Source organism: Lonchura striata, chromosome 2 (genome assembly GCF_050655825.1).
Source record: "Lonchura striata isolate lonStrDom1 chromosome 2, ASM5065582v1, whole genome shotgun sequence".
Classification (NCBI taxonomy): domain Eukaryota; kingdom Metazoa; phylum Chordata; class Aves; order Passeriformes; family Estrildidae; genus Lonchura; species Lonchura striata.
This window is the reverse complement of record NC_140704.1, coordinates 133,115,348-133,136,961: the sequence shown is the minus strand read 5'-3', so window position 1 is coordinate 133,136,961 and position 21,614 is coordinate 133,115,348. Positions and strand designations below refer to the sequence as shown.

Here is a 21,614-nt window from a genome sequence, read left to right as displayed (position 1 = left end):
GTATGTAATGCTGGTGTAAAATTATGTTTTGGGTTTAAAACAACCCTATATTGTGAACTTTTTGCTTATTTTCATCTCTTATTTTTGGCAAAAGCTGTTTTTTTCACATTTCAAAACAGGCATGCATTGCATCAGTGGACAAAAGTAGCATCAATATTATAAATGCACTTCCTGATTTTTTTCTGTAACTGAAAGAAGATTTTGTTATAACTTGTTTTCCCAGTCACAAGTTTAAATTCCTTCTGCATTTGTTCTTTAGCAGATACTAAAGCTGGAGGGGAACAGTGTGGTAGCAAGTGTGGCGGACAACCATACACTGTTATAAAATGAACACATGCAACCTGTAACTCCAAATCAGATAAGAAATTACACTCAAAATGTGTAGTTTCTTGTATGTTTGATGGAACAAGTAACTGAATCATGCAGCTAAACACATGAAATTTGAATTAAGTATAGCATGTCAACTAATATAATAAAGATCAACTACATAAAATATCCACTAGTTTAATCATGAAGGCACTTTTATTTAAAAGCAAAGCAGCATTGAACATAAGATACTGGGCCAGGTCCTCATTAGTGACTGTTCATTCTGTATGTGTAAAGGAATCAAAAGTCATCTGAACCTGATGAAAGCCTGAGAAAAATGAAAATAAGAAAGAAAATACACCTCACCATGCCTTCTGCCATCCAGGGTGGATAGCAAAATGAAATCTTAACAGGTTGTTGCTGAAAACAGATTCTCAATTACTACAGTTATTTAGGATGTATAAACCCAATTATATCAGTTACAGCTAGACTACTTAAATTCAATAGGTGTATTGCTAGAGAGGTAATTTATTGGCAAAATAACGAGCAAACAATGTTCGTAACTGCTTGAAAGCTTAGTGCAGTTTTTGGACGCTGTTCATCACGTAAGTTTAAGCAAATGTGATTACAATAGAACATCTATGCAAATATAATACAGGCATCTATTTAAATATTTAATTTTCTAGCTACTGAAATTGCCCACATTCAGTGGATTTTTTTTCCATTCTTTGCAACTGGTCATTTCTTGTCTGGCACTCTTAAATCAGTGCCGATTCTTGCTCCTGCTGGAATTCTAAATATATAGCCCTGGTGAAATTCTAGATCCAACATACAAAAGCCTTTAGGTAAAGGTTTTTTTTTTTTTTTCCCTTAATAAAAAAGCCCCTCTTAGAATAGTTTTGTTATCTCACTTCCTTATTAGCATCAAATTCATCCTCCTCATCCTCCTCTTCAGAATCTTCATCTTCCTCCTCTTCCTCTTCTTCATCTTTTCTTAGCATTCTACGGGAAATCTGATGAAACAAAAACCCAACAAAAGGATATCAACTGTTTGTTTTCTGCAAACAAAAAATAATTATCCGTTGGCATTTTCAGCCTAAATGTTTGTAGGGTTTTCATTTGGGGGCAAGTTGTTTATTTATTTACTCTTCGTAGGATGCACACCAATGGAAAAATACATGACACACAATAAAAATACTATAATGATTTTTAAAAGCTAAAAGAATCCATGTAGTCCTTCAGAGCTTTTATAGGATAGGGAAAATGGTATTTTTTACCAAATTGATTTTTAGCATCAACAAGATGCAAATCAGTTTTTTCCAGGGGTGACTGCTGAAACAGCAGGCTGAAGAGGCATATTAGGGCCTAATCTTACCTTGAAGACATCAGACCTTGGTAGTTAAAAGCTCAAAACAATGCTGCTCTAAGCTTTTTACCTTTTTTTTTTCAAGAAATGAATTAGCAAACTTAAGAGTCTTGATTCATAGATGAACTTCTTTCCCTGCCCATAAGTACTTGCCTTTAGAGTGACTCCTCTTTTTGATTAATCAAACATTAAAAACAAGTGCCAGCTGCCAGGCTTTCATCCCATTTGACAGATGCTGCAGTCTGCTCTTTTTTTTAATGAGGGCTCAATCTAATTCCTATTGAAGATAGATTCTTCACAGACAATGCAACATTTACAATTTAAAGGATACATTTTTTTTCCTTTCCCCATAAGAAAGAGAACACTGAAGACAGTTATCCAAGTCATCTGGAATGCTTTTGAAAAATTTCAGGTTCAGTAGTTTTCTAAGGGCATCTGCAGCTCTAATTTTGGTTGTATTTTCTGTGTCTTCTCACATACAGTGATATAATAAAAACTTCTTACTGAAGACAGAGCTTGCCTTTTTTTTTTAAGCAGCCCCCTATTTTAAAGGTCCTTAAATACTCATTATTAAATTGACTTCCTACATGTTATAATTCATACAGCCATGTATGTAATGTAAGTTTTTTGTGGGTGCATAAAGCAAACTGTAGTCATTGAACTGCTGAAAGAAGAAAAATCCTTCATCTTGTTCATGCTCACAAAGTACATAATTTAGCTCAAAGCAAGTATTTGCTTACAAATTCCTGAACACAACAGAAAATTCAGTTAATCGTTGGGTGAAGCTGGGCTAACTGGAATTGAAATGTCTAAACAGCAGTCTCTCATTCTGTGAAAGAAATACAATGGGAGTGATTTGTAATTGGAGTTTAAGGAATGCTGCAGATTTAGCCTGTTAAGGTGAAATGAATGTCACTGGGATAGACTAATTTTCTAAGCCTTTTTCCTAGTATAGAACATCTGAAATTCTTCAGCAGAATTTGCATCATATTTCTGAAGAAAAGCTCCCCCCTTTCCTGAAATAGGAACTGTTATGGCTTTATGGGTTTTTCCTGCTCACTACTCCAATACCTCTGATCATGCAGCAATTAACTAAATAGTATATTAAATATTATCACTGGTGGTGGTAAGATGGCTATCCCTAAGATACAGACTGGATCAGGGAAGGAAGATGGGAAAAGAAATTATGCAGTTTAAATCCAAGTTATTGTGCCAAAGAGCTACAACATACCATTACTGAAATTTAATTTTTCATAAGTTAATGCAAAAAAATAATAATATAATTTTTTGACCATAAATAATTTTACATAAAAATTAATTCTGTGAGTTGCATGTAAGTGATGACAGTCCTTGGTTAAGCAGTTCAGCTCCATCTTTCACTGCAAATGCTGCTTCTGAAACATGGCAATTCTCTCCACATCTTAATGCTGGAGCATACAGATGCAGACATTTGAATAATGGTTAAATTTAAATTTGACTTTAAGTATCTCAAAAAGGTCAATTCTGTTTTGCTATAGTTCTAAAACATAAGCTGTATTAACCTGAATTGGTAAACCAAAACCTTAAGGATAAATTGCCAAGAGATGTGTTGTAAAATGAAGGACACAGCTCTTTGTGAGAAAATTAATCAGGCTTAAAGAGTACTTTAGATTTTTAACATACAGATAATACAGAAAGTTAGTTTACAGAGCTAGAAACAAATTCAAGGATGGTATGTGTTAAATCCTCTGAAAAGACCTGAATTGTGTTACTGGCACACTTCATTCCATCTGGTATGCAGTGACTTCCCACACTGTCCCCCACCTACAGGTTAGTGTCCGTGTGTGTGTGTCTGTCCTCCCCTGCCCCACAGACTTGGGCCGTGTGATTCTGTGAACTGCTTCCCACATAATTTATACTGCTTTACATTAGAAATTGCAAAGTACTACATTACAGGCAGTAAAGGATTACTGTGCAGCAGGAAACTAGATGTGTCAAAATTTCAGAGTGAAAGATCCACAGAAAAGATAACAAGTCACTTGCAGGTTTTTCTGAATGCAGCATTTTTTTTTCTCAAGAGATGTTTGGTCGTTCCAAAGATTAAAGCCCTTAGTGTAATTCAGCACCATGCTATTTACAGAGTCAGAAAGGGCTGCCCTTTCTTCACTGCCCTATGGTGACTGCATTAGTAGGGTGTTCCACCCCTTTTTTCTGCCATATGATCCTCTTCTGCAGACACACTGCACAGCCAAGTAAGATGACATTTTGAATTGCACTGCAGTTTCCCTCTAGGTCTAGATGACCTTCTGTTCTTCTCAGGTAAGTTAAAGGTTATGAGAACACTAACGCCCAAAGTTAAAATTAAGAGTAGTTTAGGAAATGAGAAAGGTTAACCCTAAGTTAGTAAAAATGCAGTTCCACTCCACCTCTGGGAGAAATCAGTATACATACTCTCAGTTTTTTTTTTTCTCTTACATTTACTGAAGTAGCTTGAATATGAAATTTGCTTGAGTGATAGGACTGGCAAGTTACTCAGTCAAGGTGGTACTTCATGCAGTGACTCACTAGGTTGTATCTTTTCAGATGACACAATTCATGCTTTCAACAGAACAGCTCAACTATAATTATTGAACTGTGTTGAGAGCAGAGAAGGTGTAAAGTGTGTATGAAGTCAAGAAAAGTTTACCTTACTACAGTATCAATGCATGATTATATTTAAAGAAGAAAGATAAGATACATGCATTTTAAATACAGCTTTGTCTTTAACTGAAACACTGGTAAGAATCATTGTAGTTACAGGATTACAGCTGCAATGCATTAAAAATAATTTAGGCATTTTGCAATGTCTGCAAGTTTGCTGCTGTAAACAAGTGGCAAAGATATTTGAAAGGTAGCTGGTCCAAAAAGAGTGGCACTGTCTTCAACTGTTTCACTCATTTTTGTCATCCTTCTCCTCACTTGCTGTGAATTTTCAGAGTATAAAATGAGAGATCTCTTGGTCATGGGTTTGCTCTGCTCTAGAAGGCATCACTGGTCTGGATTAGGATCTGGTAGAGAGGCCACACTCTAGAATCTGAATACTAAAAATATGCAAGTATTTAAAGAATGTCTCTACTCTTTCAATGAGCTCCTAGAGCTCTTCTGTGGAGTTTGTTGATGGAAGACCAAGTATTACTGGGAAGAGCATTTGTCAAAAGTAAGCAACATAGCTTTAAAAGCTGAGGGTTTTTTCCCTACAATGATAAAGCTGCATTATCAAGAGCCTATTGTGGTATTTATGCCATTGAAAGTTTCTTTACATTTCTGATGGTCCTGAACTGAGTAAAGACAGTGGATCCATGTGTATTAGCTAAAACATTATTAAGTAGAGCTTTATTATAGTGATTTAGTATGTATTTTTTCTCTTACCTGTGCTGTTCTCAGTGAAGATTTTGAGGAGCCAGTTCTTTGCAGGGGGGACTTGGAATTTGCACGAACTATGTCTAAGCGAGACTGATAGTCTGGTGGATAAAGGGAGCTCCGAAAAACCTAATCAAATGGAGAAAGCTGTGACTTAGATACTTGCAAGCTATGAATCACCAAGACTGAAGCTTGCAGAAATGCAGCACTGGAGAAGAACCTTGCAGCTTGATTAGATTAATTTTCTGCAATAATCATGAGATCTAGAGATGTGCATTGACTATAGTTTGGACTGATCACTTTTAGCTGAAACAAAGTCCTTGCTTAACCTGAGAAACATCAACATACTTATGTGGTCAAAAATTCTTCAAGAGGTTTGGGGACATTTACACAGGGAAAACTGCAATAATTTCCCACCAAAATACATAGCTGAGTTTCAGGCCAAGCTAGAATTATGAACCCCAGCAACTCCTTCAGGCTCTCCATTTCTTACAAAGATGAACTCAACCCCTTCATAAGCAAATCCCTGCTGTTGGTCACAACTGCATCAGAAAAATGTTACTTGCAATGTACATGATATGTACAACTCAAGAAAAATTTGGGAATACAGGGGAGACGATGACATCCATAGTATTTTCAAGTTATTTCGATAACCAATACAGCTATTTGTGCAAGACTTTAAGTCAAGAGGATGGTATATTATGGTCAGTATTTTTATGAAAAGTAAGTAATTGTCCAATTAACAGGAAATTTAAAATGAGATTAAAAATTTGGTTGTGAAAGACAAAGTACTGACTTTAAGTAGAGATTTCTAAATTGGTGCCATGTGACATTGTAACTGTGAAACTAAAATAGTATAAAATTCCCATGGCATAGTTTAAATGAAGTAAAATTACCAAGTAGTCTCAAATATAACTGTCACTGAAGACTCATGGTTTTTTAAGTCTTGTGCTAACTTGGTTCTGAGTTACGTCATAGAAAAAATAAAATGATGACTGGTATGATTTACAAAAAGACTGAAAATGATCCAACTTTTTTGACAAACCAAACATACATACACAACACACACTTCCATGATGCTAAGTTTAAAGACCCAGCATCCAGAAGAACTGCAAGAATTAATAAAGGACTGAAAAGCGTATCTTGGGCAAGAGAGACTATAATTCAAAAAGAAAGGGCGACTTGAAGCTGGTTACAGCCACAAGGCAAAAAACTACAATGTAGTAAATAACAAATGTCTCTTAATTCTAGAACAGCCTAATGAAAATGATTAAAAGATGAATACAAGCAAACAAAATTCAGGTTAGAGGGAGATCTTTAATGTAGTAATTAATCTCTACATCATCTTACTACAGCAGTATAAGATTTTTTTCTATGTGCATCTGTAGAGCAAGACTCACTGCAGAAGTGTTCTTTAAAAACTGTTTTTTGTTTAGCTGAGCTTGGGAATGGCAGGTAATTTTGTGAATCTCTTTTCTGTGTTTTGTGGGAAAGATTAAACTGCCACTGCAGTTGTTCTCTGTTTGTGTTCTCTGGGATTACAAACCTGCACATTTGCTGAAGAAGTGAAAAAAAAAAAAAGAAGCTTGGTATACATGAGTTTGTTCTAGGAACCTGAAGTATTTGTTGCATTTTTCTGTGTGGAACATGTGTAGCTGAACTGTGATACTGTTTTCACATAGGAAGTAAACAGAAAAGCAAATCTCAGTCACTCTTACCTCCAAATCTTCATTTTCATCAATATTTTGGATATTTTGATAGGCAGCAGTATATATTTCTAAAGCTTTCCCATGGAACAACATTTCAATAGTTATAAATTCAGAAAATATGTTCTGAAAACAAATGAAAAGAAAGGTTTTCTTAATGCAGTAAGTATATTTGCACTTCAAAAAATTACTGTATTCTGTGTTTGGTATTTACATGATATAAATAACTGCATGATACTTAGTACTTTTAAATAATTAGACCTGAATTTTAGACATTAAACACAAATTCTGGCTGGGCTATCATTTACGCAGTTATTATTTAATAATAAATTCCAAATAACTACTTTAAAAGTAAAGAGGAAACATATTAGGAATAACCTGTCACTGAAAAGTCACTCGATAATCTCCAATATGTATTCCCAAGGGATCATCAGAAGTTTTGCTGTTTTGAAGACTATTTTTTATAACAGGCTGAGGATAAGTTATCTGTAGATTCTCTATCTGTAATTTACAAATCTGTAAAATATCCATGAATACCATGAGATTTGCATTTCAGTGAATACTAGAATGTTGCTAATCTTGCCTCTGACTAACTATAGTAATTTTATTATGCAAGATGAAATGTGAGCACACATACTTTGATGTCCCTTATCTTCTGTTTCTCAAAATTATCTATGGTTTCCTCCAAGTGCCGAGTTGTTCGAGTAGCATCCAGTGTTGCTCTCTGCAGTTCATTTTCAGCCTGGTAAAGTAACACAAAGTTGGAATTAGTCTTGTATTTGATACAAAGCTATTTGCTGTAATTGCTGTGATTTAAGTCCGAGTTTGCCAAACAATACGTATCTGTGTTACAGTATTTTAAATCTGTAGCTTAATGAACATATAAAGATGCTTTCTACAGTGTTGTGACTTTGATGTGAAACATGAAAATTGACCAGCTGCAGCCAGTCAGGAAAGTCCCTCTGCCCTGATTAATTTTCTGTAATAAAGTTTTACTGAGCCAGTCCTGACATCCCTTTGGCAAGACAGTGACTGGATTTAGGTACTTAACCCAGCACAGGCCAGAGTGGTGGGTGAGCAGGAAAGATAACCCTTTTTTTTCTACTGCAGATTATCCTGCTGGGTCCAGCAAGATTATTTTCCAGTATAGTGTGCTGAACCTCATCTTAGTAAGTTTTTACAAATTATTTAAATAGACAATTATAGCAGCAGCTGGAATTAATGTACTTATCACATAAATATCTCAATTTCAGGCTAGAGTCATTGTAATTTTTAGATTCAAATGCATTTCAGGTATTTTATATTCTTAATGTTTTTGTATTATTAAAATATCTTATAAAAACCATCTTCAGCAGGGCACTGGGAAGGGGACACATCAACCAATTTTTAACACATAAATACAGTTTTTTTCTTATTTTGTTACAAAAAGCATTTTCGAGAGCTATTTTAACTTTGACACGATTATAACTCTGTATAAAGTTGACTACCATTCAATGAAAGATATTGAAACTATTCTGATTAAGTCAAGCTTGAGAACTGTGTGCTATTACAAATTAACAATGTACAGCTGTAAGAGCTTGCACTTGAAATCTACAAGATTTGGGTCTAAACTCCTGTTATTTTCCATACATTATTGCTGAAACATCATACACTGGTGATACTTACATGCTCAGTCAGTATCATCACAAATCTGTTTTGTCATGAGATTTGGGAGTAGTATATGGATCAAGTACTGTATCCTATGATGAAGCAGTAAGCCTCTTCCCATTTCTACAAAACTGCAACTGGAGAGGATTTTTTTTAATGGAAAAAGACACCACAGGTCCAGTTCCTGTGATCTAGCTATTAGTGTTACAGATATAGAAACCAAAGGCATAAGGCATGCTCTATTCACTTCTTTGATTGTAATCTGCTAATCTTATTTTACAGGATTATCAATTTGAAACAATCTCTGTTCAAAAACAGCCTAAAATCACAGACACAATTCTGCCATTCTGGGGCAAACAAAATTGATAATGATATTTAGTAATACATAAGGTCACATGTTCATCTCTCTCTTTCTTGATTTTGCTCAAACCACAGGAGGGAAGAAAAGACATCTTGTGTATTTTCAATTACTTCCATCAGTCACTCTGTAAGTGGTGGCAGCATATGCAACCCTTACACACACAAATACAGTATGTTATTTCTATGATAATCAAATACACTTCCTCAATACATCTTAGATTGGACATAATTTGTGCACATATGGTTTGGGAGAGGAATTCTGGTTATTTTACAGTGAAATGTCTAAAGTCACAGAGCCAGCATATTTTGGACAACAGCAGTTTTCTCTTCTGAACACTCACCTGTGACTGGAAATATTAGTAAAGGAAAAAATGGCAATGTAACAATCAATATTCATGAATGTGTTTATTTTCACTTCTACTTTTGCTGTGAACTATTTACCTTAGTTATTTCAAAACATCTATATATTTAGTGCTATTATTATGTTGTCTGAAGCCTTTGGCTGCAAGATGTAAACATTGTTAGAGCTTTGCTAGAATTCAAGTATCCAGACCAAAACATTTCAGGAGAGCTATCTGTTTTGGACTGAGGGCTTGGTTATTTATATTTAAAAGAAAAAAATAAAAAGCAGGCAACCTACAGTTTAGCAGACTTCTTCAGAAAAAAAAAATCTATTTTGATTTACAGGAGTGTATTTTTAAAAATCTGGTAATGTTTCCCTTTCAAAGCTGTGCTAACACACGATTTTTAAGATGGGAGTGAGTACAGATTCTTTACATCCTGTGGCCAAAGTTGTTCACTGCTGCAACATCAGTTGGTCAAGAATAAGAGAACCCCTGCAGGAACCCAGCTGATGAGCTCTAATGTGGTAAAGCCTCTCTCAAGATCTGAAAGCTGACCTGCACACACCCTCAAAAGCAAATTAACACATTCCTGCTCCTAATACCTTTTTATGTGTTTTGAGTGTCAATCTGACCTTTTAAAGTGTCAATCACTTTAAAATGCTAATAGGCAACATTTGGTGCTTTTCCCATGTGCAGAATCAGACTGTACTGAGATTTTATAACTCTTCTGGCAAAGCCTTAAGTGTAGAAAACAGGTGTTAAAAGAAGCTAATTCACAGAAAAGTATTTGGGAGAAGCTTAGAAAAGAAACAAGAAGAAATGAACTAGGTGCCAGTGACATACCCATGAAATTAAATGGGAATTAGCTCAAGAGAGAAAAATGGGACCAGTCTCCCTTTGGGAAAAAACAGCTTGTTGTTATAATTTACTCCCTTAATTCCAACAAAAGAGAACTTTGCAACACAGCTCAAATTCTAACCCTTTGGCTGACACAGATCTGTCTTTATTATACTAGGAACTCTAATTAAGTAATTCCTTCATTTAACTGATTTGATTAATATTAAATGGAAATTCTCTGGTGAAGACAAAAATAAAATGAAGTTCTCCTGTGTCCTGTTTGACCAACACAGTCATTTTCATTCTTTCTACAGTCTCATGCCCCAGTCACTACAAAGATCCTGAAGATTCTGAATTGATAAAATCCAACAATGAATAGGACTGCTTAACTCTCAAGTCCAACACTAAAATGTGATAAAAAGTAAACAGCACATCATGAAGATAGATCCTCTATCATAGTACACAAGCATAAGAAGACTGAAGTAGGATTACCTTGATCCCATTTATTTTGGCATTCCTTAGATTCTGATTGCTTCAAAATTTGAAACTTTGACGAGATTTTAATAGAAATCATATTTCAGTTTGATGGAGGCTTAATTTTTCCCACCATGGTACAGAATAGTGTACTGAGGATGGTGACTGGTCTTTGGAAAGGAAGTGTAGTCTAGTTGAGTATTCTACTAGCAGAATAACAACTTTCATGCAGCTGGAGAAAACTCATATCCCATTTAGGTACGAAGATCAAAATGGCACGGAGAAAAACAATAAATCCACAGAAATAAAAAATAAATTGTTTGATTACACTTACTTTCAAGAAGTTCCAAATTCCTGGATGTAATCTATGCCTGCCTCTCTTGCATAAACATAATAATTGATAAATAATTAATAAACAAAATCATTCATAGTTTCTTTTCAAGTCAAAAGTAACTACTGCTGTGTAGCAGCTATAACTCTTCATTAAGTTTAAGAAAAGATTCAACATTGGAAACAGTCCCTCTACCCTCTAAGGAGCGCTACCTGTTATTACTACTTCCTAAACAACAGTTTAATTCCAAAGAAATTTAAAAAATATTTCTCATTGTGACTAGAAATGCAGGATACAATAATGTGTAGATCTGATGGATTTCGCTGACGTGTCTTTTCCAGTTGAGATAATTGCTTGGCTTCTCGGTTCTTTGCTGTTAAAGTTGCTCTAAGATCATCCTGGAAATAAAATGTTTTAGACATGTTTGAAATACAGTTAGCATAATATAAAATATGCTCTCTTCATACATGCATTGCCTAGAAAGCATGGACAACAGCTCTACTTCAAATAAAAACAGATTTTAGTGATCTGTTAATTGATCCTATGAAAGAGAAGTCAGTGGGGACTCGGAGAGTTTAGCACCTTGTGCAACTCCCTACAGCACATGTTATAGTTGAAAATGTGGGGAAGAAAAGAAAAAGATATTCACAGCTTTACATGAAAAGTACAGCAGATGGTTGCAAGCTGAGATCCCCAAAGTGTTAAGAAGGCAGACTCATTCCTGACTTAGCAATAGAATAAATGTGGTACTTAGAAATAAAAAGCAGCATCAAATAAAGCGACATCAGTCAGTACCAAGAAGTTATGAAGAAAATATAACTGCTGTCACCTGTCCACTGTCAATGGCTGTCACTGCTGGCAGTGGAGCTGCTGACTGGGCTGGAGCAGAAGTCTGATGAGGAAGTGGCTGAGGGAGCTGGGAATGTTTAGTCTGGAGGAGGCTCAGGGGGAACCTTATCGCTCTCTACAGCTCCCTGAAAGGAGGCTGTAGTCAGGTGTGGGTCAGTCTCTTCTCCCAGGCCATCAGTGACAGAATGAGGACATATAAGCTGCACCATGGGAGGTTTAAATGAAATATTAGGAAAATTTTTTCCATGGGAGGAGTGGTCAGGAATAGGCTGTCTAGGGAATGGATGGAATCACAATTCTGGAAGTGTTCCAAAAAGGTGCTGATATGGCACTTGGGGAGTTTACTGGTGAACATGATGGTGCAGGGCAAATGGTTGCACTCAATGATTAGAGAGATCTTTTTCAACTGAAACAATTCTGTGCTAGAAGGTATCATATTCTATGGCTGAAAGGGTTAAGCTGCATATATATATATATGCATTTAGTAAAGTGTTTCAAACCATTTGAAACAAAATACATCCAAGTAATGATGGAGCTGGAGAAGATAAAACTTAACTGATCTAGAAAAGGCAGAAACTGTTGATAACTGGTTTTGTTCCATTTCCAAAGGAGTAGTAGTATGTACTTCTAGGAATATCTGTGACAATTCAAGAATGTTAATCTACCAGTTTTCTCAAATTTTTGTTCATGCTATAAATTTGTTTTTCTAACTGTTTGGCGTTCATGGAATGTAAGATTATCAGTCAAGTATTTATCACTCCACTGATGCCGGTATGGAAAAGGTCATTAATTTTGATGGTTCCAGTTTAAAGGAGCAGTAGTTTAGAATAAGTAGAAATACAGTCTAAAGTCTAACAAAATCTGAGGCAGGATTGGGCACACATTTCAAATGACTTTTCACTCTAAAATACCACTTCCCATTTATTTATTACTCCAGAATGGAGTTAGAGCTATTAGAATCTATCATATTGGGAAGTTGTCTGTGCTCCTTCCTTGGATTTCACAATTTTAATGCTTGTATGTTGCCATGACTAAGAAGGATGGATATGCAACTAAGAACACGTCTTTCAGTAAGTTTTGTGATCCCATGACCAGATCACTACTCAGTGACAAGCACAAGATTGCCAAGTTTCACAGTGCTGTGTGTTCCTTTAATAATGAGACTGCACATGAGGTCAGGGTCAAAACATGCAGTTTCTTCCTTGTTTCTATCCTTACTGTCTGTATGTCCTTGTATATAACTCATTTTCCTTCATCTCTAGGGACACAGAGCTGACTTCTGATAATAAAAACTACTTCATGTTCAGCCCATCAATGCTGATTTTACTGCTGTTCTTTCAGAAGGGAATTTACAAAATCTGTAAGGTCAAAGACTACTGAAAAGGCCTTTTGCTTTTTTGAGAACCATGTGGCTACAAGAAAAGCAATAGTACAAATTCTTAAATTGTTTTTTTCCAGTTTAAAAATGTAAAGGTAGAGAAAGAGAATAGCACTGTTAGTGTTAATAGCACTGACTTTCTAGGCCCATTTAAAACAGTCAATCAGATTTAACACTGTGGCTTGAAAGGGTACTGACTTTCAAGCAAAGTGTACTCAAGGATGCAAAGTTCTAGAGTTATCATTATTAAATTCAGTATTTTCTTTCTAGCATGTAGTGACTTTGGAAATACCTACAGGGACTGAACTGTTCCCTCCTCTACCTCTGTTTTCTGTAGCAACAGCCATCATGAAACATATTTCTCTTCTAGCCAAAGTGTGACAAAGAATTAGTGCTATGATGGCCATAGTGGTGAAGCTATATACAAGTTTTGGATGTACAAAAGTAGGGCACAGTTACATACATATTTTGTCCAAGAAAAGGGTGCAGAAAAAACCCCAATAAAAATATTAAAAAGCTGGGGAAATGTAATTTATGGTGAAAGAATCAAGGTATCTATTACCTAACAGAAAAAAGAAAAATTTGTTTTACGAGCATCTAAATACCTTCATGCAGAAAAAAAACCCAGGGCATTACAGAGCTCTTACATCTCAGTGGAGCACATAACAAGAACTAAAGATTAGGTGAAATCTTTCATTTAAAACAAAACACCACAAACATCAACTAACCACTAACTACCATCAACAGTCCTACATTCACCTCCAGTGTCTTTAGACCAAGCTTTGACATGTTTTTGGAAAATATGCTTTAGGTACACTCTAGAAAAAGTGTAATGGAATAGGCAATGAGATACAAGGTACAAAGAATATAAAATTATTCATAGTCCCTCTAGGTTTTAACTATGAATTCAAAGTCACAAGAAAGAACTCTGGTCAAATCATATTTTCCAAATCATACAAAAGTACAGCTATAATTCATCCACCAGACAATGAGCTGGCAGAGCTTCATCACTGTACTGTTACCTGCTTTAGTCACTGAAGTTATTAAAGCAAATCAATCCTTTATTCTGTATGTGGATCACATTGGTTTTATGATGTCCTGTTTTACATGAAGAAAAGGAACCAGGAACAGAGTTGCCAAAAAGCAGAAAAGTGAAGACTGATATATAGAACAATGAAACAGAAAGAAATCCTCATCCTACATTTAAGCTGTGTTACAGGACAAGAATATTGTTTTAGCTTCCACTGAAGCTATTCAGCATTGTAAACCAGAAGAACAAGTGAATGAAACAATTTTACTGCATTAGCAAATCAAGGACAACACTACTGTGATTGACCTGAGCCTCTTTAAAGCATTTAGTAGCACAGGACATTGATGTCTTACACCACACAAAAAGCAACAGTTGTTTTTAGATAAAGTACAGAAATACTGCTGTCTACTTCTGAACAGATCAACTGAGTAAGCAGCAGTGAGAACATCCCCTTTATAGAAAGTAGCTATAATGACATACTCTGCCTGATTTAACTGAGTCAGCTAACGTAGTTACAGCTAAAGCAGTCCTAGAACTAGCACCTTGTGCTAGATTTACATGAGTGACAAAATTTCCTTTGTCACTAAATATGTCCCAGTGATTATAGATGATAACTGAAGACCAGGTAGTTGAAGTTTTAACCAAGGTTTTTGTTGTCAACGTGCCAAGGGAAAAAATAGCCATTTAATGGTATACATCTCTAGAGAACTCTATCTTAGTTCAAAGGTAAACTGGTAAAATAGTTGATCTCATCTACAGTTTAAAAATGCTCTTGTATTTCTCATTATAACTAAAATAAAGATTATGCAAGGCTTTCTGACATTATGAAAGGCAAAGGCCACAGGAAATTCAATTCACTGTTGCAAGCAATGACTTGGTTTCAGTTGCTTCTGTCCTCAGCATTACTGGTATCAGCGGCAGAGCACCTCAAGGAAGTCTCTTCAATGCTTCGGAAGGCCCAGGCATTGCTGTGACGTTTTGTGTCTCCTCAGCAAACTCTACCACCACAAACACATGAAACTTGTCTTCCACTCTCAGCATTTATACCTTACAAAGTACCCAGATCTCACAAACTGGTGACCATTAAGATACCAGGTTTTAGGCTCTACAGTCTACAGCTCTGCTAAGGACTACCGAGGGTAGTCCTACTCAAGTGTAGGATGCATTTCCTTCACAATCATTTCTCTAACCACCAAGTGAGGTAACTGTGCAGTAAGTTCCAAACAATATTTGGTTCTTCACCATATGAAAAAAAACCAAAAAACATAGGAAAACGGCTTGCTTGAGATGCACTGCCACCACCTACTCAAATCAATGATGATGAACACACCGCAAGATTTCTGTTTTGGTATTTTTGTAAAATACCATCAGCTAATAATAATGATCCAAGCTTTTGATTTATATAGATTATGGTACAGACATATACATCAATTACAGATTTGAGTCTGCAGGATTAAGGTATTATCTGTATAAGATACATGTATTACAAAGATCTAATTTTAGTATTTGCTTATTAAAAATTCCTTGCTCAAGCTTATCTTTCCTGGGGGAAAGAAACTTACAGGTATTTTAAGGGAATATTTCAAACCCCTATAAACATTGTTTCAAAAATATAGTGAATGAAGAGATGTCAGATTTTTGTGTATCTTCAGGTCATAGTGTTGACTTAACAGAGCGGGATTTAGGCACTACCTACTTATCAGGTTCAAATGTGTTTTCTAAGTTATGAACTTTAATGTAGAACATAATTCTGAGTTAGAAAAGCTGTTAAAGGCAGCATATTGATGACTAAGTAGTAGTAATAATATAATCAAAATCACACAATAATAAATGACATTATTTATAAATAAAAAGTCCTGAACTTACATTATCCAGGCAATTTCATACTAATGCCTTTTCTGAGCATTTGTTTATACTTGGAGAGCCTTGTCTTTGCATCAAAGCTCTTTCCTCCAACTTATATATTGCTTCAGTTCAGATGTCTAACTACATAATTTAAACTAATTACTGAAATATGAAAAATCAGAACTATTTTCCCTACAAACACGAAGTTTTCAACTGAGTTGCCAGAACGTAGAAATGTACCTTGTGAGAAAACACATGTTTAACCTACCCTTTTAAGTTTCACTATGGTCCCATAAGATTTCAGAGGTTCAACAACCTTGGCTTCCAGCCTGTCAACCTACAAAAAGAAATCACAAGGTTGCTAAAATCATCCATATTCATGGTGTGCAGGGATAGGAGACAATTTCTTTTAATAGTGACTCATCTTATTACCAATTAAATCCATATATGCTGAAAATATATTAGGATAAGGGTTTTTAAAAATTTTTTAAAAACTACAGTCAAGTACATTAACCAAGAAGGAATTTGTTTTCTGAAGAGCTCAAGCTGATTTCTAGTGGAATTCCTTTTTTCTAATTAGATCAGGATAAATGGAACATGGAAAATTATGAATACATCAAACTGAGTACTAAATACATCCAGCATTGCATCTTGGAGTTCTGTAGCTTTCTGTCTGAAGATCAGTGTATTTGCTGTACACTTACTGATAAGGTTACAGACTAAGCAATCTTTACTGTACAGAATGGAACACTTAAAAATAATGGAAATAGCATCACTGCTACTGAGTGTACTAAAAATACCAGTAACCAGGTATGTAGAATGCATAAATGCTCTCACAGATGAGTGGTTCTGAATTTTTGTTTCAGTTCTCCTAGTCAGAAAAACAGCTACATATGGTCAGACAGGCAATAGGATAAGACCTGCTCGTCAAATCTTACAAAACTGTCTGAGTGGCCTCAGTGTAATCTGCCAATGACTTATGGACCATGAGTGAGTCCTGTGGCCCATCACTGCTACATACAGAGTAGAACAAGGTGCATACCCCTCCTGGGAAGGGACAGTTCCCTCTATACTGATACTGGTAGTCACTAGTCAGCCAAAATCTATGCCAGCTGAGCATAGATTCTCCTTGATACCATCTACCAGTGCACTCTCAAACAATTTCACTTGAAGTGCCAATAGAATAGAAAGGAATAGGTCAGTAAGGCTCTAAACAACACATGTGTTACAGACATACCAAATAACCTGCCCATCTTACCCTACCAAATGTTGTGGTACCTCACACCTCAGTATTTATAGATCTAGCACTGCAGCTAAAAACCAGAAATTGATAATCCTTATAAGATACTTTTCTCTTGACCACTTTGTCAGCATACAGAAAAACTGTTAAGTGACTTGAAGCCCAGAAGAAGCAAAGCTGAGATAATATATTTTGAGGAGCAAAGGGGAACTTGGTTTAAAGATTAAAAGCTTTTCTTTTCCTTTTCTGCTTCTGTGTTTTTTCTTTCACAGGGTAATGGTAGTTTACAGACAGACATGGCAGGAGGATGAAGCCAAATGTCAGTTTTTAAAAACACATTTAAAATCAACAAAAGCAAAACTCAAGTTGTTACATGTGTACCTCAAAATTACAGGTTCTTAGCTGAATGATGAAAACAGAGATCATGCAGTCTGAGTTCACATTCACCTTTGGCCATAATATAAATGTAATAGCAGAGGATAATTTGCTATTACATCAACTGAAGCGTAAGGACCTACATGTGGCTCAGCTGGAGCCAGATGTAAAAGAGCTTTCAGAAAAATAAAAATTGCACACACCCTGAAGTTTCTTATTACTTCTTAAAAATCCCTCCCTAAATAGACTGTTAAAGATCCACACACATTCCTTGTATTTAAAGCTCTCTGCTTCCCATATTAACTACTTTTAAAAGGTTTTCTTTTTCCACTTTGTTATCATGAAGTGATGACTTGCAATGCTCTCCAAAATAAAAGTCCTATCTGAAGACATGAAGAATGTCTCTTCATTAATAAAGAATGTCTACTTCAGTCTCTTTTTAGAATTATAGTGGGTCTTAGCTGTTCAAAACTATAAAAGGGAATTTTTTATGTTCTACTAAAAGAATAGATATATACGCCCAAAACTAGTTTGAGTACATGTAAATGATTTTTTATTTAACCTCAGTATCTGGAATTCTGCATCATATGTTACAGTTTGACTGGCACCACACGTAAATGTGTAAGCGGCATAAACACCTTTCTTTGCACTTTCACTCATCTAACAGAAATGTGATTATATAGCCACATATGGTCCAAATCAAGTTTGTACTTTTAATGTTGAAGTACAAACTTATGATATCTACAGTGGTCCCTAACAGCACCTCTTCAATACTATTTCTGATAAAGCTCAGCAAAAGGAAAATGACTAATTTTGCATCAGCTGCTGCTACACAACTCAAGTCACACAACTAAAAAGAACACTATTAACCATAAATCACAATCTAAAGTGTAAGACAAATAAAAAAAAATTGCTCTTTCTCAAATACTTCAACTGTTCATATGGAAAGTTTTCCTGACTTCAACAGTACTAATTTTATGCAGTTTTTCCTGAAGTGATTAGGAGTGTAAATGATGACTGCTTTGGCAGCCTACCTTGCTCAGACATTAATATATTTAGATGTGTTGTCTCCTTTTTCTCTTCTGATTGCAGAGTATATGATTTCCCTTTTAATCATAGATAAGTAACTGAAAAGTTCAGATGGCAAACAGAACATGTACAGCTTTAATTTTGTACCTCTGCCTGGCGATAATCTTGCAGTCTGGAGAATTCATCTGCAAAGTTTTTCAGTCCAACTTTTAAGTTTGGTGTCTCTGTAGCTGCATATGCATATATTTCATTTACTAGAAGATCTGCTTTGTCTCGTAGTCTGGCAGTTTTACGTACATATCCAGCAAATATTTGGCACAATTCACCAAAATGTTTTTCCACATTTGAAACAGCATCTTGCATTTGTCTAGTCTGATTGTCCCTGGATACCAAAGAAAAATAAGACAGGCAGAAATGTTTACAACACATATAGAAGAAAAACGATATAATTTTACCACTAATAATTTGGATATCTCATTTCAGTGCAAATTAGAAATTTATTCTGAAAAAGAAAATGTTGTAACTGATGTAATATGTGCTTATTATGAATGCATAACAAACAAACAAAAAAGCGATTTACATTTAAAGATCCAATAGACAAAAACCCAAATCACAAAAATCTGCTTGGAAGATTTTCTCCTGCATTTAAGCAAAAGATCACTATTACTAATGACATTAGTTACTAACACAGTGGTAACACCTACAGTCAAACAAGACTTCTGCAAGACCATCCCTTCCTGCAACAGCCTGCAATCTAAACAGGCAAGGCAATGGCTGGAGAAATTAGGCAGAAGAGGACAAACCACTAAAGACATTAAATGTTCTTTAAATTGCAAACAATTACCAAACTGCACTACAGAGGATAAATACCACCAAGAATTAAAGAACAAAGGTGAATGGACACAAGAGGTGAAAACTGTAATACCACTGGAAGAAGGACATTCATCACACTAATAAATTACTTTCTTTTAAACTACATAAATCTAATTAATTTACTTGATCCAATACCTGTATGTTTCATTATTAATGATTCAGATAAGTCATTCCAATAACTCACATATTTCACTTTGTATTTTGCTTTCATATTCTTCATATTCCTATATTATTTGATGGTCATGTGAACTCATGCCCGTTGTTGATCTGAGTGCATCAGCTGTAAGACAATTCAGCTAACAGTGCCTGCCAGATACTGGGTCCTAAGAAATCTCTAAGGTCTAACACAAGGTTGTTGATTTGAAGTGATAGAATTCTCTGCAAGAGAATTCACTCCTACCACTATCTTGGCAAGGGACAGAAATAAAAACTTCCTTCATATCTGTAAGCTATCCCAATACTGCTGACTAGTATTTAAGTACTGACTTCGTATCAGGATACATGACAATCAAAAAAATTCGAAAAAATGTGGTATTTTGAGACTAAACAATACAATCAAGTCAAATGAGGAACACCTTTACTTCAGGAAAAGTATTTCATGCCAGAGTTCTGCCTTAGGCAAAAACCCAGCTGGATTGCTTCATGGCAAACTGTCTAAAAGACTGTTCAAAAGCGATTCCGTTCAGGCCAAAATAAAAAAAAACAAACCCATGGAAGTTATTCAGTCCTCCAAGACATGATGGAGCACAGAACCACTTGAATAGGGACGGTTTTACTGGGTGAGCAGGCAATTAAGAATTTCATTAAGTACTAATAAAGCTGTTTTTCAAAATTACATTACCTGATAAAATCTTCAGTAAAAGGTATATATTTCCTATTTTCTTGAAAGATCTTCATGTCAGAAACTGATTCACTCCAGAAGGAAGACATAATCGCCCACTTTAAAATTCAGACATTACAGTACACCCATACAACTAGTATTTAATTTTGGGACGCAGAACACTGCATCTTCTTATGTGGGAGTATAGAAGTCTTCATTCCCCCTCTCATTATCGCGACCGCTTAGAACTGCCCACAGAATCATCCGCGAGAGGTCCGACTAAATACCGGCAGCACATCTTTACCCCATCTCCGCATAGCAGACTAGGCCTGGAAAAGTTTTGCGGCCTTTAGCGGAGGAAAGCAGAGGCGGTCCCATCTCCTAGGGAGGCAGATGCGCTAAAGCCCGTGCCCGCATCTCCCCCGGCCCCCGCGCCGCCGCGGGCCCGCCGCGGGCAGCGGGTTCTGCCCGCAGCAGCCGGGCCCGGCGCCCCGCGGCCCCGTACCTGGCGTCCAGCCCGCGGCCCAGCAGCATCATGGTGGCGACGGCGGCGCGGCCGGCGGGAAGCGGGGGAGGAGGCGGCGCCGGCGTGCGCTCCGTTCCCATGGACACCCGGCCCGCCCCTCGGCCTGCGGGGCGGGCTGCGGCCGCGAGGCGCCGCGGGGCCGGCGCACAGTCCCGGAAAGCACAACCAGTGCGGCTGGAAAGAGCGCTGGGACCGTGGAGTCGAACCGCCGGCCGGACACCCCGTGCCAGCCGGAACATGGCACTGGGCGCCGCCTCCGGGCCTTCCTTAAACACCTCCACCTCACTGGGCAGCCCCTTCCAGCGTCTAATCACCCCTTCTGGGAAGAAATTCCTCCTTTTGTCCAACATAAACCTCCTCTGGCGCAGTTTAAGATTATGTATTCTAGTCCTGTCACTTGTTGCCCGGTAGGAGAGCCCGGCCTTGCCTGGCTGCAGTCCTCTCAGGGAGCTGTCCAGAGCGATAAGGTCCCGTGAGCTCCTTTTCTCCAGGCTAAACACGCCCGGCTCCCTCAGCCGCTCCTCACAGCACCTGTGCTCCACACCCTTCCCCAGCTCCCTTTCCCTTCTCTGGATGTGCTCCAGCCCCTCAGTGTCCTTGTGGCAGGGGCCCAGAGCTGGACACAGCACTCGAGGCGTGGCCCCGGCAGTGCCCAGCACAGAGAGACAATCCCTGCCTGCTCCTGCTGGCCACACCATTGCTGATACAGGCCGGGGTGCCGCTGTCCTTCCTGGACACCTGGACACATGCTGGCTCCTATTCAGCCGCTGGCAACAGCCCCCGAGGCCCATTCCCACGGTGCAGCTTTCCAGCCCCTCTTCCTCCAGCCTGTAGCACTGCAGGGCGTTGCTGTGACTCAAGTGCAGGACCTGGGATTTTGCCTGTTGTACCTCATACAGT

The 21,614-nt window shown here is 37.1% G+C and overlaps 1 protein-coding gene across 6 annotated transcripts; it reads right to left on the bottom strand.

The window, feature by feature from the left end:
- Positions 1–500: 500 nt before the first annotated feature.
- CIBAR1 (CBY1 interacting BAR domain containing 1) lies at positions 501–20,756 on the bottom strand. Of its 6 annotated transcripts, none has more exons than XM_085572337.1 (10): positions 20,694–20,756; positions 20,210–20,569; positions 18,643–18,877; positions 16,120–16,188; positions 11,046–11,147; positions 7,394–7,498; positions 6,769–6,882; positions 5,060–5,179; positions 1,218–1,319; positions 501–634 (listed from the first exon to the last, which is right to left on the bottom strand). In XM_085572337.1, exons 2-10 carry the CDS (start codon positions 20,296–20,298, stop codon positions 614–616), a joined length of 957 nt encoding a protein of 318 aa, XP_085428463.1. In that variant the 5' UTR covers positions 20,299–20,569; positions 20,694–20,756; the 3' UTR covers positions 501–613. The 6 variants fall into 6 exon arrangements, with proteins under 6 accessions (XP_085428463.1, XP_085428461.1, XP_085428458.1 ...); XM_085572335.1 differs by having other exon boundaries at positions 20,210–20,517; XM_085572332.1 differs by having other exon boundaries at positions 20,210–20,281.
- Positions 20,757–21,614: the final 858 nt, after the last annotated feature.

Bases quoted from the DNA above. Each gene is read 5' to 3' on its own strand.
- CIBAR1 (XM_085572332.1), bottom strand. From the start codon at position 20,725: ATGATGCTGCTGGGCCGCGGGCTGGACGCCAG. The intron at 6,883-7,393 runs GTATGTGTGCTC...ATTTGTTTTCAG, and splicing joins AGAAGATAAGGGACATCAAA to AACATATTTTCTGAATTTAT. The intron at 1,320-5,059 runs GTAAGAGAAAAA...TTGTTTCATCAG, and splicing joins CTTCACTGAGAACAGCACAG to ATTTCCCGTAGAATGCTAAG.